Source organism: Drosophila hydei, unplaced genomic scaffold (genome assembly GCF_003285905.1).
Source record: "Drosophila hydei strain 15085-1641.00,03,60 unplaced genomic scaffold, DhydRS2 tig00008122-arrow-pilon, whole genome shotgun sequence".
In the NCBI taxonomy this organism is placed as follows: Eukaryota; Metazoa; Arthropoda; class Insecta; order Diptera; family Drosophilidae; genus Drosophila; species Drosophila hydei.
Genome location: NW_022045833.1, coordinates 201798 through 220693, shown reverse-complemented (window position 1 = coordinate 220693; position 18896 = coordinate 201798). Strand labels below are relative to the sequence as shown.

Here is an 18896-nt window from a genome sequence, read left to right as displayed (position 1 = left end):
TGCAGTGCGTTCCCATATTATGGGTTTACCAAAAATCATCGCTTAGTTCTGCTACAGAACTTACTCTACAGCGTCGTTTAGAATTCATCATCATCATCTGTGTGTCTCAACTCAAATGTGATTTTCAGCATTCGTTTTATAGCTTGGCAACTAACTAACATTAGAATACATTTAGATCTTTCAGTTAAGAGTAACTTTATATATAGTATATTAAATATATATATATATGTATATATATATTATTTTATACCCAATGCCATATTACATATAATATTTACTAATATAGTAGTACAATATAATATTGCATTAAAAGTTCTTCGACTGTTTTTGTTCTTCTTCTCTCTATTTTACTATTGTTTTTGTTTTTAAATTTTTTAAATGTAATTTATGTGTATGTTTTTCTTCTTCTTTTTAGTATTTTTTAATGTCTGTTGTATGCTGTGGCAGTTCTTTTCCAATAGTACAAATATTTTGCATATATCTTTTTTATGGTTTTAAATATTATTTTCAATTTTTAAAGTAAATCGTTTCCCATATACACATCTAGTAAATTTTTGTTTGTCAAATTACAATTAGCAAATATTACAATACGCTAATTATTCATGTTAATTTCAATTTCAGTTTTAAATTAAATTATTTTGTATAGTAATTACCGTTATGTGTGTGTGTCTGTGTCTGTGTCCGTGTGTTGCTGTGTTTTTTCTAGTTAATTATTTTTTGGGTTTTTTATTTTGATATTCTCTAATTGAATCCTTAGAAAGAAAATATTTACAATGCTAATTACATACAATGCGCATGGATTAATAATTCATCTTTTTTATTATTAAGTTTTGTATTTGTTTATCTAATTATTAAAATTAGCGAAGATAAACTAAACTCTAATGATGCTATATACCCATGACTAGCTCTATCCGTATGCCAAAAAGTTGTCGGTTTATATATGTTTATATATAGAATTAGATAGTGTGAGTGTGTGTGTGAGAGAGAGAGAGGATTACAGCTAGAGCTGTTAAATAACAGTTTATATGGTTCGACTCCATGAGCTGCTTATCGGAATATCTATTAAAGCTTCTCCGAGTTCGACTAATTTAATCGCTTAATTAGCTTAGCTTACGTTTAAGTTGTGTTTTCTTTTGAATTTGAAATTTGGTTTATTTTTATAGTTATTTTTAGATATTAGCTTTATGTACATATTGCATTGACCTATGCAGACCTTTGTGGCAGTGCCCTTTAGTGGGGGTGTATGGCATTTTGTAGCCTGCACTTTGCGCTCTTTTGTCTCTAGTTTGTTCATACTCCCATCTCAATTCTCTTCTGTACTACAGCGAGCAATATTTGTTGTTGTGGCTGTTCTTGTTGTGTGTTGTTGTTTGTGTTGCATTGTTGCTGGCGCGTTGCATGCGTCGCAAGATTTGACCAGTTTGTCGCTGTCGCTGCTGCTGCTGCTGCTGCTGTTCCTGTTGCTCCTCCCTCGTCATGTTGCTGTTGCTTGTGCTAGCAGCTGCTGCTCCTGTTCGCGTCGGGGTCAGTTGGTTAGTAAGGCAATTTGGCAATATTTCAACCGCATGCACAACAATCACACACACACACAGACTCACGCACACACGCACATATATAGAAACAGTAGAAAACACATGTACAGCATATTGTGGGCGTATGGGGGCGTGACACACACAAACACAGTGAGATTGACAGAGTAAAAGCGAGACAGAGAGAGATACAGTGAGACAGAGAGACACAGAGAGAGAGAGACAAAGAGTATGATGCAAATTCTTATGAGGCGCATTTCGTTGTGGGCGGCTGTGCTCCACGCCCCTTTTTTTGTTCAAATATATATATATATATATATATAATATATATATTGTATGTTTTCTTTTGGATTTTGTTGTATGAATCATGGAGTCATGAGGAACATGATATGTACACCATACCGATCGGCTGATGCTGATGGGGCAGCACGCTCCCGTGTTATATGATACTCTCGCGATTCCGTTCCAGCTCCTCGGCTTCGTTGTCTGGGTCCACGCTGGACGTGGACGAAACGCCACAGATTTGCATTTCAATCTCGGCTAGACGATTCTCCAAATCCCATTGCTGCTGCGACAGTTTTGTGTTCAGAGCCTGATTCTCAGACTCAACGGTATGCAGACGTTCTCTCAAACGCTTTATCTCATCCTCAAGTGCCTCATGAGAGCCGAGCAGCGGCGTGGTGCCACCGCCAGCGCCACCCACGCCGGCGCCATAGCATTCCAGCTGCGAGCTCGAATCGCAAATGTGACCTGGCGGCGAGCAAGGGAGAGAGCGAGAGAGAGAGAGAGAGAGAGAGGAAAGGGAGAAATAGAGAGTGATTGGCATGAGTGGATGTTAAGACGTGGGCGTATGTCGGCTTACCTGTATGACTAGGCTGCGATTGCGGTCGCATTGAGTGGTGTGAGGTGGCGCGACTGCGTGGCCTCTCCTCGGAGCCGTGTGCACTGGGACTAATCGAACGCGGCGAGTCTGTGGCACGCACCAAATGCTCCGTATAACTGCGTGGACTGCAAGCATTTAGTGTGCATTACCTAGCGACAAGCCAACAATCAAGACTCACCTGTAGCCGTGTGAATGGGGCAGCTGTTGCTGCTGCTGCTGTTGCTGCTGTTGTTGCTGCTGTTGCTGTTGCTGCTGTTGATGTTGCTGCACATGATGCAGCATATTGACAGCAGCTGGTGGCAGCCACATATCCTCCAAAGTGGTGCGACCGCAGCTCTCCACCAATCCCGGCGTTGACTGGCAACGGCCCATGGCAACTACATTAAAGTATTTGACTGTGTTTTAAAATCAAAAACGTTCACACCGCAAAACAATTTTGGGGGGAAATTGGGAAACAACGAAAAGCAAAAGAAACAATCGATTTGTGTTATTCAGATTTAGGGGGCAATCGTATTTCGTATTCGTATTGGTATTCATTTTGATACACTCAGAGAAAAGTGCAAATTTTTCGTTTAAGATTTATTTAAATAATTTATTCCAAGTTTTCAAGTTTGATTTAGTTGTAGAACTTTGTGAACGTAAATATTTTTATTTGAAAAAGGTATTGAAACTTTTTATTATAATTGATTATCTTTTGTAAATTTTGTAAATATTTAGAATATTTTTTTGAAGCTTGAATTTCTTTTAAATAATTTTTTTGAATACTTTTTTTATCTAAAAATATGAACACATTTTTTTAAATAAATTTCTTTTTAAACGATTCTCTTTTACGTGCTTAAAAAGCAAAACTTAAAACAAGAATTCGTATAAGAATTTTTCTTCTTATATTTTATAATATTTTTTATATCTTTAACATAACTGAATAATACTTCATTTAATGTATTTTCTAATAGAACTTGAGCAAGAAGTTAGTAAATGAAAGTTGAATGTCTAAAATTGAGAATTTTCTTTAAGAACAATTTTCATAAAATTAGACTTTGTTTATTTTAAAAGAGTTTAAAGTTAGAACTTAAGAGTTTTCTTCAATAAAAGCGAAATTTTGTTCAGTTTAAAAGAGTTAAAAAGTAGCTCAATGTAAGCAGTCTTAATAGAGTAATTTTCCTTATTAATTAAAATTAAATAATAAATTAATAAATTAAGAATTAAATAATGAATTCCTTTTAAGAGGTATCTTCTACTAATTTAAATATTAATTCTAGTTTAAACTTTATATTTAAATAAAATTCTTATTATTTTAAAAAATGTATCAAAAACTTTTCCTACTTCAACTAACGAATTTCGCTCTTCAATTCGACACGTTGAACTGTTTCTGCTTCTTTTCTCTGAGTGTATGCACATGCACTGGTTTTGTGGTTTCAATTTGGAGTAGGGCGTGTGCTGTTCTGGGAGTTAATGACTTGATGAGAGAGTACTCGTACCTTTCTCCAGCGGCGCCTTTTTGTATTTCTCCAAACGTTTGACGGCTATCGACTCGAGGCGAACGCGTGCCGCCGGATATTCCTTGAGCACGTCCCACATGTCCTTTTTGCTGAGCACGAACAGATCGCTGTAGCCCACGGAGCGCACGCTGGCGGTGCGTCTGTTGCCTGTTGCAAGGTGCCACAAAGTGCCAAGTTGCAGCAAGTTGGCAAATGTGGCCAAGTTGCACGTTTGCGCGCGACAAAGCAATCGCAGAGAATCGGGGTAAGGGGGGGCATATAAAGTTTAATATCAATAACTTGCCAAAGGTATTTTTCGTTTGTTATTGTTTTTGTTGTTGCTGTTGTTCACTGTTGTTCTTATTGTTGACTGCACACAAACAAAGACAAAGACACACACACACACGCACACACACAGATGTACACATTAAAATTGCATGCCAACCAGGAAAGGTATGCAGGCAATTGGTTGCAAGCTGCACAGTTGAATTGGATTCAGATAGAAGACAGTTGTTGCAATTGGAAATTGGAAGTTGGGCAATTGGGTTGACAGTCTCACAGAGAGGGCATTTATTGGATGCACAAGTGCTACACACAGCTACAAAGTTAGGTTATGTCTCTACGTCCATCTGTCTGTTTGTCGCTTGTGTTCTGGCAACCATTTGCTACAATCAAGCAGCGAGCAGCGAACAGCGGCTATAACAGCAACAGTTTACTCAGCTCAGCAGCTAAAATTGTGCTTTGCATTTTTTATGGCATACTATTTGGAGCTATGAGCTATGAGCTGTGCGCTGTGCGCTGCGAGCTGCTGAGTTGCTCTTTCAGCAACAATTTCAATCTGAATACGTAACGATTTTTGCTGAATATTTACTGTCCTCTTCTACTTTTAAGACTTTTTAGATACTTAAGAGTTCAAGCCAATGGCTGTATTCAAATATTGTTAACTTCTCTTAGGCTAAGTGGTATAAACGTCGCTTTTCACTTAACTAGGTGGTAAATGAATGCAGTGCAGGGCGTTGCCACCTGGGTTTAGCTGATAAAGAGGTAATGACAATGTTGCATAGACTGGCCTCAAGTTTATTTGGTAACTTATGCATAACATACAGCCAGTTGATATGCTTTAATAATGCGCAGCGTTGCCACCTTGTCAAAACTAATGGGTTGTTAAAATACAAATTTATATTATGGCAATATCTTTTTAACGAGCTTAGAGTTTTAAGAGACGAGCATTAATTTTATGACAACGCTGAATATATTTTTAACAGCTAAACTGAAGCTATAGACATCTAGCGAAACTTCAATTTGCCAGCAGATATATATTTTTGCAATATAGAGCGTTGCCACCTTGTTTTATTGAACGCATGACAACAACAACTAAGCGAAGTTTACGTTAAAATTCATGTCTAATATGTCAGCAGTTGTTAAATATTTACAATGCACAGCGTTGCCACATTGTCTAACATAACGTGTAGCTAGTCATGGACTTGCCATTATTAATTTCCATCAACTTTTTGACAGCAACTCATTGACGAGCTTACAATTTGGACAAGAAACTGTTAAGTTGCTTGGGCGTTGCCAGACTACAGATATTACTTTACAACTTTGGCAAACTTTACTAAAATCTGGGAAAACTCTTAAAATTTCAGCGAAATTGTTACGTAAACTAAATGCAGAATGCATAAATTTTTGTACGCTTTAAAGTTGTAGCAAATGTTGTTAACTATTTAGTGTAATTGAATACAAAAAGTTGGCGTGCAAGTTGAAAAGTATTTTAGTATAAATATATATTTGTGTGTGTGTGTGTGTGGGGGGTGTGTGTGAAGTGCATGTTTAATTGTGGCAACAACATGACGTATACTTAATTTAAAACACTGTCAAACACAATTCAAAACGTTTAAATTACGGCCAGGCAAAGCAATACAACAACGACTCACACAGATATAGTTAAGAGAGACATGGAGACAGTGGATGGGTAGTAATTAGAGCTGAGTAGAAAAGTAAATTTAATAGACAATATTCGTTCACAACTACAAGAGAGAGAGAGAGAGAGAGAGAGAGAGAGAGAGAGAGAGAGAGAGAGAGAGAGAGAGGGGGAGGGAGGGAGGTAGGACTTTAGCACTAATTGAATTGTGTAGATTGTGGGGTTGTTTGATGAAAGCGCTTAAATCATGCAGGTAAACTAAACGATTCGATTTAGTTATCGATTCAAGTTTCGCAACAGCAGCAGCAGGTGACAACAGCTTGACAGCAACTTGGCCAATTGTCTGTCAAGCTGGAGTCAACGACTAATTGAGCCAGACGAACCAAAAAGTTTTAGTCAACTTTTGTCAGCCTTTTATCAAATGAAATTAAGTTGCTCAGTTCCTGAGTTGCTGAGTTGCTGCTGCAAATCGAATTAGGCAGCTGCAAGTCAAGTATGCAATGCCACACCCACACAGAGACTCATATAGACACATGTTATGCATGAGCTAGGATTAATTTTGTGCATTGTTGTTAATTGTATGCCACAAATAAGAGCTCTTTCTCTCTGAACATAATATATATATTTATTTATATATATTTGCAATTCCGAGCACGTGACTTATCGCTGCAATTTACGGTCGACTTGCGTTCAGTTTAGTCAATTTGACAACGCTTTAAATTGCACCCACTTGAAATTGTAATTTGGTTGCAAATAAAATCAAAATTTCCTTTGACAGCAACAATAAATTGAGCAATATTATTGCTGATTTAAGCCGATTTTATTGAAGTTTATTGCAGTTGTTTAATTTTGCGTTATATTTATGCACATATACATATATATACATAAATATATATATAAATAAATATATATATTGTATGCATGCAGGTGTAATAATTGCATTTGGCATTCATTAATTTTGTGTTCGACCAGAAGGGCATTTAAAAGAGACAGCGATAAGTTGTTTATAGCATTGTGTGTGCAAGAGAGAGAGGGAAATACTGTGCGTATGCGTGAGTGAGAGAGAAACTGTCTATAAAAGCGCATTGCATACCTTTAGGAGCGTGCTATGAAAACAATTTTTGGCACAAAATTGCAAAAATATGCGAAAGAAACAAAAATTGTTTTGCGCATGAAAACAGCATATGAAAAGGGCATAAAAAAGGAACAATAAAAACTTAAAATGTAATTTAACTACAGCTACAGCTACAGACGAAGCTTAATTACACTAACTAAGCTCAAAGTGTGCTGTAAAAATTCTGAACGGAAGTAAAGCTGCTTCTGGAAGCAAGCCCCAATATAAAGTGAATTGTTTTAATTGAATGAGTTGTAACTCGTTCATCTAAACTCATCATAAGATGTTCTGGCTCACACAAACAGCGAGTGTCTAGAGTATCTATAAGATAAGATGCTAAAATCTTTCAGTTTCTAGCTGCTCTAGAGAGCGTTCAGTAAGACAATAAAAAACTGCAGATAAATACTTAATTAACTTGAAATGTGTTAAATACATCTTATCTTAAAGTATTATTATTTGATAAGTCATATATTTAAAGTTAAATATTCTTGTGTTGGGTCAAGATTTGATTGATAAGCGACAAATTTGGTCAACTCATTAGGGCTATCATTAATAAATGTTAGCATATAATATTATATATAATAGTATATATATTAGTACCTAGCAGTATATATAGTAATATATATATTCAACTAGAGTTACCTAAGTAGAAAAGTTGCAAACATCTAGATATACTCTAGAGTCGAGTCTTAGTCAAACCGTGCCTTGGCAACTATGTAATGAATTACCTCAAATTGATAAGATATGCCAATTATAACTGTTATCGTTTGCCAAAAATAAGATAGTCTTAAAGATAACATAGCTTATCACTTATTAGAATTTTTATTTTTATTTTTATTTTAATTGCTGTTTCCATTTATAAGTAAAAATAAATATTTGTTTATGTTTTTTAAAACCAATAAACTGTGTAAGCGACTCCCGCTGTTAGAGTATAGATGAAAACAATTGAATTGTAAATATAAAATAAATTAAAAATAATATCAAAATATTTACTGAAATGTTTACGAATGTTGCGCTCTATTGAATTTTATGCCAAAGAGGGTAAAACTAATTAATTAATGTGAAAAATAATAGAGACAGTGATAAAGTGGATGTGAAGAGAGTGTGCGTGTGGTTTAATGCTAGTTAAGTTATTTGTGCCACTAAATGAAACGCTTGAAGAGCGCTGACTCAATTTAAAGTGAAGTGCAAGGGATTATTATTATGGGGACTTTTTTGGGGGTATCTGTATATATATATAGAGTGAGAGAGAGAGAGAGAATAGATATAGACGAGCATAAACACTTAGCTAGGAAACATGTATATTAAGAATTATTGATTAAAAACTGGTTGAGTGTGTTTTATGGCTAATTGCTGTAGATGTTCTTTATGTTTGTTGTTGTTGGTAGTTACATAAATTCATTTTGTTTGTTTGTTGCTATTGTTCCGCCTGTCGCACTAAAACGGGATATTTACCAAGTTCTTTACCTGCGGTGCCCATATTCAGTATACTAATTTCGCCGAAATAGGAACCTGCCTTTAACGAGGCCATCACCGTTTTGCCATTGTCGGCAACGACCTGCAATCGTCCACGATTCACAATGTACATCTCCTTGCCCACTTCGCCTGCAAAGAGAGAGAGAGAGAGCGAAAGAGTTATTAAGTTTTAAATATATGTATAAATACGCTGGTCAGTTACCTTTGCGGCAAATGTAATCGCCCGGAGAGAAGAGCACGGGTCGCAGTCGCAGCACCAATTCGCAAAGGAAACCCGCTTCGGTATTTTGAAAAATCTCAACCCGCTTAAGTGTATCTAAATGGACGTTAATTGCTATTTCAGCCTGCAAAACAGAAACAGATACAGAAAGAGAAACAGTATTAGGAGCAAAGTTCGGCTCTGTTACACAGAGCATTAAAGGACAGCCGAACGAACAAAAGAAAAGCAACAAGAGGAAAAAGAAAGTAAAAGGAAAACCAGGCAACATGCCACACCAAATGGACAATTCGTGTTGCCACAGCAGCTGCCTACAAAAAAGATGTAGAAGGCGCCGGGTGGCCGTGTGGGCGTAGTGTACCTGGGGCAGATTATTTACCTTTAATTTATCAGGAAGACAGGATACGGCGCGCTCCTCGTCTGAGCACTTTTGCGTGAGCCACAGGTAATCGAACCATTTGATGACCTTCACCTGCAGATGATTCGGAACACGCCGCATGCGCATGTACGTCTTAACTCCATCCAGTTTGGCTGCAAAAAGCAATAGTACTCGATACATATACTATACATATATATATATATATATATCTATCTATATCTCGTTACATATATCTAAATAAAGTAGCTTATAATATATGCACGCTTGTTTGCGCTGTGGATTACACGCAAATCGAAACGCTTGCCGCATACAAATGTCGAATGACCAGCGGCGTTGGATGGTGCACCACCAAAGCCAACCAGCCGAACCATCCCAGCCACCACTAATCGCTACGGCTTCAGACCAAATCAGCGTTTTGTTCTGCATAAATTTCATTATGCGCCAGCACTGCGAGAAAAAACTGTGTCATGTGTGCTTCAATTGTGATTGCTTCAAGTCGAATGCTGTCAGTTAAGCATTCTCATTCCCAGTTTCGTGCACAAATTTATATAAAGTATATATAATTCTAAGCTGCCTTTTTTCTGTCAGTGTAAATGCCATTTATGCTTTGGCTGATTAGCTAAAAGATTCTACATGAAAAGAAATTCAATTGGCAACACCTGGCGTATGCGTAATATTAGTCTGTAATTAGTTATGGCTATTTGGAAATGCTTTCTGCTTTTAGTAATTTGCGAATGCTATTGAATATAGATAAAAAATATATATATTTATATATGTCTATATTATAACTCTTGTTGAGCACGAAAATTGTGCTAAATGCACAATCTGAACAATGTTGACAGACGGAATTAGCGAAACTTACAAACGTTTGCGACACCGAAGTGCAGTTGCGAACTTCTTTGTTTTATTCTCAGGTCTGTGTGTGCGTTTGTATGTGTGTGTGTGTGTATTTGAGTGGATAACCAAGCGGTGCTCGATGAGAGGAAATTAAATCTCTACTTGGCTCAACGTCACAGGCAACAAATATTGACACAATTTGTCGATTGACAACTGCGGTTGGCTGTAGATATTGGTGGTGGTGCCGATGTTGTTGCTGCTGCTGCTGCTGTGGTTGTTCTTGTTGTTGTTGTTGGTGGCACATTGACAGACAACGGCTGAGAGCTTTCGCCATGGGTGGCAGGAGCGGTGCCGAGTTTTGTTTGCTCGTGTAAACATTAGCAAACCAACTGGCAAACAAGCAAACAGATTGAAAACAAATAAATAAAATTGCTTGTCGGCCCAGCAGGCACAAACGCCGAGCCAAGCCGAGCCCAACTCCCAACAGAACTTCTACTAATTTTGCAGCTCATCTATAATGCAAGTGAAGCCGCCGCATTTCCTTGTCTTGCCACTTGGCCCACATTCATTCATCATAGCATCATTTGTCCAACTCAATGCCTTGTCGCCCAATCAGTCAGCCAGTCTGTGTGAACAGGTTGAAACGTTCGACCAATAACAATTGTGTCGGGTCGAAAAGTTTCGCTAGAATTATTATTGCAGTCGGCAAATAACATTCAGCAGGAAAATAGCTTGAATAAGGCTCAGAGCAAACTTGTAAATGAAAAAGCAGACTGAAAGGTCTCGCATAGCGTAGATTTTAGCCACCTTCCTGGGCCATGAGTCAGCCCAGAAATATGTTAGCTAAATATAGAGAGTTATCTCTATCAAACAAATAGCTTCTCAATTAAATTATTCAACTTCCTTATATTGCCCACTATTAAATCGGTTTATCAGTTAATTCCTGTGAAGTCTTCTGGGGTTCCATTTGCCAAGATAAGCAATAATTTATGGCGAAGTCTTTTGCGCAAGACACGGGTCAATCAAAAGTGAAACCTGCTTATCATATCGCTAAACGAAACAGGAGATAAGCAGAATAGTAACCAGTATATAAGCAGCAAATCCATCGATAAATTAGTTAGTAACGAATTCTAGTGACTTTCTGAAATGTTGTGGCATCAACTAATTACCGTAGCCATTGTGGCCCTCGCCTGCACCCAGCTGCACATGGCCAGCAGCCAAACAGCTGGTGTCAACAGCTGCCCGAAAAACTTTACTCTGGTGGGCGAGAAGTGTCTGCAGAGTGTAGCCAGATGGTACAATTGGTTCGAGGCCGATCGCAATTGCCGCTCCATTGGCGCCGGCTTGCTCAGCCTGAACAACAGCCTGGAATTGTACTTGTTAGCCAATTGGTTAAATATTGACTTGCCATACACCTTGGAGCTGTGGACCTCGGGCAACTTACTGGGCAGCTCGAGCATCTACTATTGGCAGAATACGGGCCAGCAGGCACGGTATCTACCCTGGGCCAAAGGCCAGCCAAAGCCAAGTAATGGCGACTGCCTGATGCTCGCTGGCACCGCTAACCAGGGGACCGTTGCTAATTATTCCCTGGAAGTTCGCAATTGCGCCAACTGGGCTATCTCTGTCTGTGAGCTGCTGCCGGCTAAAAATGTGACCACTACACGTATCTGCCTCAAACCTGATGCCTATGAAACGGTTCAAGTTCCCAGAAATTAATTTAAAAAAAATATATTAAGAAGAGAATTTTGGGCTGAAGCAAATCTCATACAAATATGTAAAGTTCGAAATTGTTTTGAATTGAAGGAATTCGCACTAAAATAAATAATAGAAATAAATCCGCATTTAAAACAGAAAACTTTTACTATATTTTCATCAATTGCATCATGAATTTATATCGAAAGTTTGAATTTGCTAGTCGAGTTTGATTGACCACATTAATTGGAAATTCACAAATTTGAATATTTTGTTTTAGATTTGCTTTGCCACTAATCTACATATTCATATGCGGCCAGGCAAAGGGACAGACAGACTTGGCTGTTGATCTTGTTTTAAGTATGTGTATGCCTTGTTTACGACATTCGCAGAACTCTCCCAGGCTTAATTCATGTTTTCAATAATAATCTGGTCAAATTCGAAATTTCTGTGAATTGTTTTTTGTATACTTAGTGTTATCATTGAAGTGTAAACTTTTATGCAGTCTTCCAATTGTTAATTGATCTACTTTATCGATTCCATTATCATGTTTAGGATTATTCTTATCTTTACCGCAGCCCTGCTATAAAAAGGTCGCTCCACGCCCTCTGCTTAATGAGTAATAGAAGAAATGTTGTGGCATCAGCTGTTGGTCTTTGCTATAGCCAGTCTGTCGCTGGCGCAGCTGCATTCAGCGAAGCACGTCGATGCTGCGGCTGGTGAATGCAGTGGGAACTTCACTCGTCTAGGCGACAAGTGCCTGCTGGTAGTCAGCAAGTGGGGCGATTGGTTTCAAGCCGATCGCGACTGTCGCTCCAGAGGAGCTGGTCTGATAAGTCTGCAGAATGAAACCCAGTAAAATCTGCTCATCGGCTGGCTGCACGTAATGGCTCCCTACACAATGGAATTCTGGACCTCGGGCAACAATTATGGCAATGCTACTCAATTCTACTGGCAGAGCACGGGTCTGCTGGCTAACTATTTACCCTGGGCTGATGGCTCACCAAATCTGAACGATGGCAACTGCCTGACGCTCTATGCCGCCACCTACGCCAATTGGGGCGTGGCCAATTACCGATTGGTGGTCCGAGATTATGACTACTCTTGCGCCCACATCTGCGAGCAGCAGCCGCAAAAGAAGGAGAAACACAAATGCTTTTGGTGAATGCAATAATTAATGACGGAAACTAATTAAACTGCTCAGCTGAATTTCAATTAAATAAAATTCGATTGATATGAAACCCGAAATTCTGTATTTGTGTTTGGTTTTTGAAGGTGAAGGTAAGATTTGCACCGTATGTTATATGTCATATGTTATATGTTATATGTTATATGTTATATGTTATATGTTATATGTTATATGTTATATGTTATATGTTATATGTTATATGTTATATGTTATATGTTATATGTTATATGTTATATGTTTATGTTACTATGTTATATGTTATATGTTATATGTTATATGTTCTCTGTTATATGTTATCTGTTCTCTGTTCCTGTTCTCTGTTCTATGTTCTCTGTCTCTGTTCTCTGTTCTCTGTTCTCTGTTCTCTGTCTCTGTTCGCTGTTCTCTGTTCTCTGTTCTATGTTCTCTGTCTCTGTTCTCTAGTTCTCTGTTCTCTGTTCTGTTCTGTTCTCTGTTCTCTGTTCTCTGTTCTCTGTTCTTCTGTTCTCTGTTCTCTGTTCTCTGTTCTCTGTTCATCTGTTCTCTGTTCTCGTTCTCTGTTTCTCTGTTCTATGTTTCTCTGTTCTCTGTTCTCTGTGTCTCTGTTCTCTGTTTCTCTGTTCTCTGTTCTCTGTTCTCTGTTCTCTGTTCTCTGTTCTCTTTCTCTGTTCTCTGTTCTGTTCTACTGTTCTCTGTTCTCTGTTCATCTGTTCTCTTCTACTCTATATCATAATATATGAGATCTGGATAGATATATGTTATATGTTACATTTGGCTCAGTCAGTATACATTGTGTAAGCTTAGATCAAATTTAAGTTGGCCTTAGCCTAATCTTATAATTTATCTCTCTTCGCGTTGCTCACTCGCTCTCTCTTACACCCAATTACTCTATCTTTATTCTCTGTCTTTATTTATAGCTTTTCCAATGCTTTATAGCACACATTGCTCGCATTGAAGACATTGCATACTGTTGGGCTTATCCGTTTGCTGTTTGAAATACTTTGCATGCTTCGCCATGAAGCGTGTTACTTTGTGGGTTCTCTATTTTATTTGCCGCTCTTGTTGTTGTTGTGTTGTTGCTGCTGATTCTGTGTGAGAAATATTGCGTAAGCGATGCTGGCAGCTGTATCGGATATCGAGGTATCGATTATCATACTTCCCTTTTCCCCACCAGAAAACATAAAAAACTTTACTCATTGGCAACGAAATGCAACCAAGGATTATTGCATGGCAACGCGACGAGCGTCTTGGCAGAAACACACTCACACACAGCCATAACCATTACATACAACGGATATATGCTCTTGCTGATAGCAGAAACACACTCAACACACACACACACACATATACATATATATATATATATATGTATGGATGTTGAGGAGCAGCAGGGCGACAGTATGCAAAATTACAGCGATTTTTATTGCGGTTTGACTGCATGACACCGCTAACATTCCGGCAATGAAGCTAGCGACGTGAGGGTCTCTGAATGGGGCGTAGCTGTGTGTGTTAGCCCTGTTAGAACTGTTTGTGCATGTCACGTTACGCTTTCTGAATTCTTTTTTAACAATTGAAAATCAATCTAAATATTAATTGCATAGTCCATGAAAGAGAATTTTATTCAAATCGAAATTCCCAAAAATAATAAAGAATTTCTATAGATATATATATATATATATATATATATATATATATATATATATATATATATATATATATATATATATATATATATATATAGAAATATATATAGAGATGTATTTTCATTGTCTGGCCTGTTCTCGGCTCAATAACTGTGGTTCGGTTGTTTATGTAGCAATTATTTGAGATTTAATTTCTGCTCTCTGTGGCTGCTGCTGCTGCTGCACAGTTTTATCCTCAGCTGCATTTCGTTCTGCTTTCAACGCATTTTTCCATTCCGTTGCATTTTGCCGACACAAAATTTAATTTGCCATTTTGCCCCGAAGTAAGCCACAGCGCTGGGGCGTGGCTAGCCAAGGGGCTTGCGGTTGGGCTGGGGGTAGCACGCGGCATTGGGGGTTGTTGGGGTTTTTGTAAACTGCATTTGGCTTCACATCTTGGCCGCACACATTTTTCTTCAGATTTGCCATCGTCGTCGTTATTTTTCCTTCGTTTTTCATATTTATTTTTCATTTTATGCTCTGCTTGGCCACAGTTGCCACAGGCGGATTTTGATATGCTGCTGCTGCTGCCGTTGTTGCATCAGCGTGTGGCGCACACATTTTTGTGGCGCCTGGCCACCTTGAGCACTAATCTGAGACCATAATTGCATTTAGAGTTTTAAGAGCTCAATGGGCAACAAAAATTGTGACCGCTGAGCTAAAAGTCGTCCGACAGTCTGGCAATCAAGACAATTGTCGCTGGGCTTGGGATTAAGTGCGTGTTGCACAAGAAAACAAAGAAACTGCACAAAAACAGAAAAAGAAGAAGAAGAATGCCAAGTTGGCATGTGTGAGTTTTTGCCTTTTGTGGCGCAACAATATAAAAATCTGGGGTGCAAAAGTTCAGGCCATTGTCTGGCGAACAAACTGTAGCCAAGTTTTTTTTTTGTGCAGCAGGATGCAGCAGCAATGGGGGGAAGTGTGGGCGTGGCATGAGTTTATACAAACAGTAAATATGCGTGACAAAAACTTGCTCTTCCTGCCTTTTCATAAGCCCAAGACAAAAAAGCACATGAAGCATGCTGATAGCCCGGGTTATATGGTGTTTGGTCTCTGATATATATATATACGTATGTATGTATGTGAACAGTGTGGGTAACTGGCCAAGTGAAAATTGCAAACTAACTAGAAACCACTTAAGAGCGACGCTGATGTGCATGTGCATGCACGCTGAGCTAAGAACAAAGAGCTCTGACTATGGGAAAAACAAAAAGTTCTTGACGGAACTGCATTCAAAAATGAGTAGAAGTTAATGTCGAAGAAAAAATAGCTTAATATTGAGCTGATATGTTATGGGAAGTGATTCGAAAGTAGTTTCGGACGAACAATACGTCAATTATATGAGCTTAAAAGTGAACTGAAAGAAATTATCTGTTCATAACTTGAGTGTAAGTTCGTAAGTTTGACAGCCTCAATTTGATTTATGGGCTATTAAAATATTTTTATTGAATATATTCATATATTATATGAATATTTGTACTTCTAATCTAAATATATTTCATATATTTCATTAAACTTAAAGTGGATTTCGCTTCAAGTTTTTTTTTAAGAAATATTATTTTTTAAGAAATATATATCTCGTTATAACTCGAGAACTTTAAGGCTTATAAAGCTTAAATTTGTTATGTGGGCTATTATAAATATTCTGTAAGCTTTTCTCATGCTGCTTTCCCTATATTCAATAATTTTTTACTGTACAGTTATTGCCAAACTTAACTTTTAAGAAATCTTTGACTTAAAATCTTAATTTCAGTATGAAAATATTTGTTTCTTCCCAAGTTTTCTAAAATAATTTCGAGTAGTTCCAAATATGTAAAGTAAAATTTCGATGTAAATTTAAAAAATTTAAAAATGCATATATAAATAAATACATAAATATATACATTTAAATTTCAAATATACCGTTCACCTCAGAGCTATTTGCAAATGCATTAAATATTTAAGCAACAGCATAGGGTGCGGGTGAGACGAAGAGGAGAAATGTCTTAAAAGCTGAAATAATTTAATATAGCTGAAAAGCCTTGCTTAAGCACTTACAGCGTCCGTTGTAAAAAACCTGATTGGTTGAATTTTCTTATGCGCACTCGTCTAAAGTTTTCCAGAAAAACCAATTTGTATCATTAATTATGCATATGCGGTTACCGCTGGAACACGCGCACTTGATGAAGTGCCTGATGATGTTGAATGCTGAATGTTGAATGTTGTTGTACGCTGTACGCTGTACGCTGTATGTTGAGTGTTGCAGTGTAAGTATGTTTAATGCTTGATGCTCTCGTAGATTTGTTCGGGCGGCAAACAAATATAAATGCGCTCCGTTAGCCAGCGATGCAATAACAATAACAATAACAATGCGCATGCCAGCTTCAGCTGCAGTCAGAACATTCGCCCCACATCCTTGGCAAATTCGCTTTTCAAGGATAATGGAATATTTTGCCCTTAAAGAGCAGCTACATGCATGCCACACAATGCCAGCAGCAGCAACAACAACAGCAACAAGAAAACAGCCATGTTCTAAAAATACGACGGTAAGTTGGCGTACATGCAGCTTAATGGGCAAAAGCGGCCAACAGCGGCGACTGCGTCTACAATATTGATTGGAATACACATACACACACACACACATACATTCACACATAAATACACATAGTTACACATAGAAGCGCACTCACGGTTACAGTTGTAGGGCATAAGCAGCAGCAGCAGCAGCAGCAAACATAAACACACACAGAAATACACAGCTAGAAAGACCCACACAAACACAAACACACACACACTTACATACGCTAGACGGGCGACGAAGCATTGCTGTTGCTTTTGTTGTTGTTGTTGTTGTTGTTTCGCTGTGGCAAGCGAGAGCAAACAGCGAAACGAACAACAACAACTAGCAGCAGAAACCAACGAAATTCACACACATACACGCTCACCAATACTGGGAAAGCGGCCAAGTTAAAGTGGATAATGGACGCTGCCTTGACTGAAGACTGAAGACTGAGGCAAAGGCAAAGGCAAAGGCAATGGCAAAAGGCAAAAGAGCGCGCCGAATGCGAATGCGAATTTGTACGTCCCTCTCTTTTAACTCGTGCGTACGTCGCTCATTTCTATTTTTAGACACGCGCTCATTGTGCGAGAGCAAAGGCAACAGCAACAACAATTGCTGCAAGTAAAACGTAAAAAAAAAAACTAATAAAAATTGAGAGCGAAAGAGTGAGATGGCAAGCGGTGAAACGGGTTCAAGTCAAAATGGCTGCACGTAAAGCACTACAAATCTCAAAGTACAGAGTCAGTGCCCAGCAGGAATATATATGTATGTATGTATGTGTGTGAGAGAGTGTGCTGGTGTGTGTGTGAGTAAATTGAGCGCATAAATTGTTTTAATTGCAGTAAACAACTGCAGCTAAAGGCATAGCAAGCAAGTGACCAGCTGAAGCAGCAGCAGCAGCCATAGCCGCAGCGGCAACAGAGCGAATAATCAGACACACACTTATACACATACACATGCAATGTGTCGTGTTGTGTGCAGAACATCAATCAAAAGCGTTGACAGCGCTGCTGACGCATAATTTGCATAAAAAACTATTTACAATAATAATTACATAAGAGCTGGCAGGCCGGGAGCTAGCAACAAATTAACATAATTTTGAATGGCATATTTGAGAAGCATTTTCTGGATTTGTGCCAAAAGCCCCAACAACAGCGGCAGCAGCAGCAACAACAATCGCACAGCATTTAAAGTTTGCGCCTGTTTAGCGTTAACAAGCCGCAGCCATTGCGTTTAACTAAGCGTGAATGTAGCTTGTGTGTTGGGGTTTGTATGTGTGTGTGTGGGTGAGTGTGTATGTGTGTGGCAAACAACATTGTTGCTAAAATGATTTTGAAAAACCATCAATAACTCAAATATAATGACAGTTTTCCACTTGTTGTTGCCTGCAAGCCAGCCAACGAGGCAGGGAGGCAGCCAGCCGTTCCGTAAGTGGGGCTAAATGGATGAATAACTTAAACCAGCTGCTTGTATAAGTCCCCTGTGTGAGTGTGTGTACGGCTGATGTGATGTTATGTAATGTAATAACGTCAATCAAATTTGAAAAAAGGCAGGCCAACTATTTGAAAATCAATTTTCATGCGCAACACAAGAAGAGCTGAGCACGAGCCAAGATGAAACCAAGACGAGAACGCAACTGAGTAAGGATGAGTGGAAGTGCGAGTTGCCTGGCTCGCTGGCTGGCTGCGTGTTACTAAGTAAATATATAAGTTTTTAAGTTGTTGGCCAGAGGGAGTTTGCTTAATGTAGCAGAAGGCCATCACTAAAGTGTTGCGCCCTAAGCCATGACTCGAGGTATTTGTGATATTTGCCTGCAAAACAGAGACAGAGAGAGAGCTAGAGAGGTGAAATGCAAAGAAGGGGAGCTAAAGAAGAGAAAAAAAGAGACACGAGGAGGGAGCTAAATAAGTTTCCAAGCAAAGGTTAAGATATCAAAGATCAGCGCAAAAATGTCACGCTCTAGGGTTCGTAATGATTG

At 38.4% G+C, this 18896-nt stretch overlaps 3 protein-coding genes across 6 annotated transcripts in view; 2 read left to right on the top strand and 1 right to left on the bottom strand.

Annotated features, from left to right (window-relative positions):
* Positions 1–1473: 1473 nt before the first annotated feature.
* The window catches only part of LOC111604336 (cyclic nucleotide-gated cation channel beta-1), an 81008-nt gene continuing 63585 nt past the window's right edge, over positions 1474–18896 (bottom strand). Inside the window, exons 5-12 of one of the 4 annotated variants that reach the window (XM_023322431.2) lie at positions 8998–9149; positions 8604–8745; positions 8381–8530; positions 3891–4058; positions 2591–2807; positions 2392–2537; positions 1932–2279; positions 1474–1510 (exon numbers count right to left, since the gene is read on the bottom strand). In XM_023322431.2, coding sequence (XP_023178199.2) covers positions 1969–2279; positions 2392–2537; positions 2591–2807; positions 3891–4058; positions 8381–8530; positions 8604–8745; positions 8998–9149 — 1286 coding nt within the window. In that variant the 3' untranslated portion in view covers positions 1474–1510; positions 1932–1968. The remainder of the gene's footprint in view (positions 1511–1931; positions 2280–2391; positions 2538–2590; positions 2808–3890; positions 4059–8380; positions 8531–8603; positions 8746–8997; positions 9150–18896) is intronic. The other 3 variants (XM_030225163.1, XM_030225164.1, XM_023322438.2) reach the window with 3 other exon arrangements.
* LOC111604406 (C-type lectin 37Da-like) lies at positions 10965–11673 on the top strand. Its single transcript, XM_023322462.2, has one exon. It carries the CDS (start codon positions 10981–10983, stop codon positions 11551–11553), a length of 573 nt encoding a protein of 190 aa, XP_023178230.2. The 5' UTR covers positions 10965–10980; the 3' UTR covers positions 11554–11673.
* LOC115483390 lies at positions 12161–12771 on the top strand. Its single transcript, XM_030225165.1, has one exon. The coding sequence runs from the start codon at positions 12416–12418 to the stop codon at positions 12692–12694; it is 279 nt and encodes a 92-aa protein (XP_030081025.1). The 5' UTR covers positions 12161–12415; the 3' UTR covers positions 12695–12771.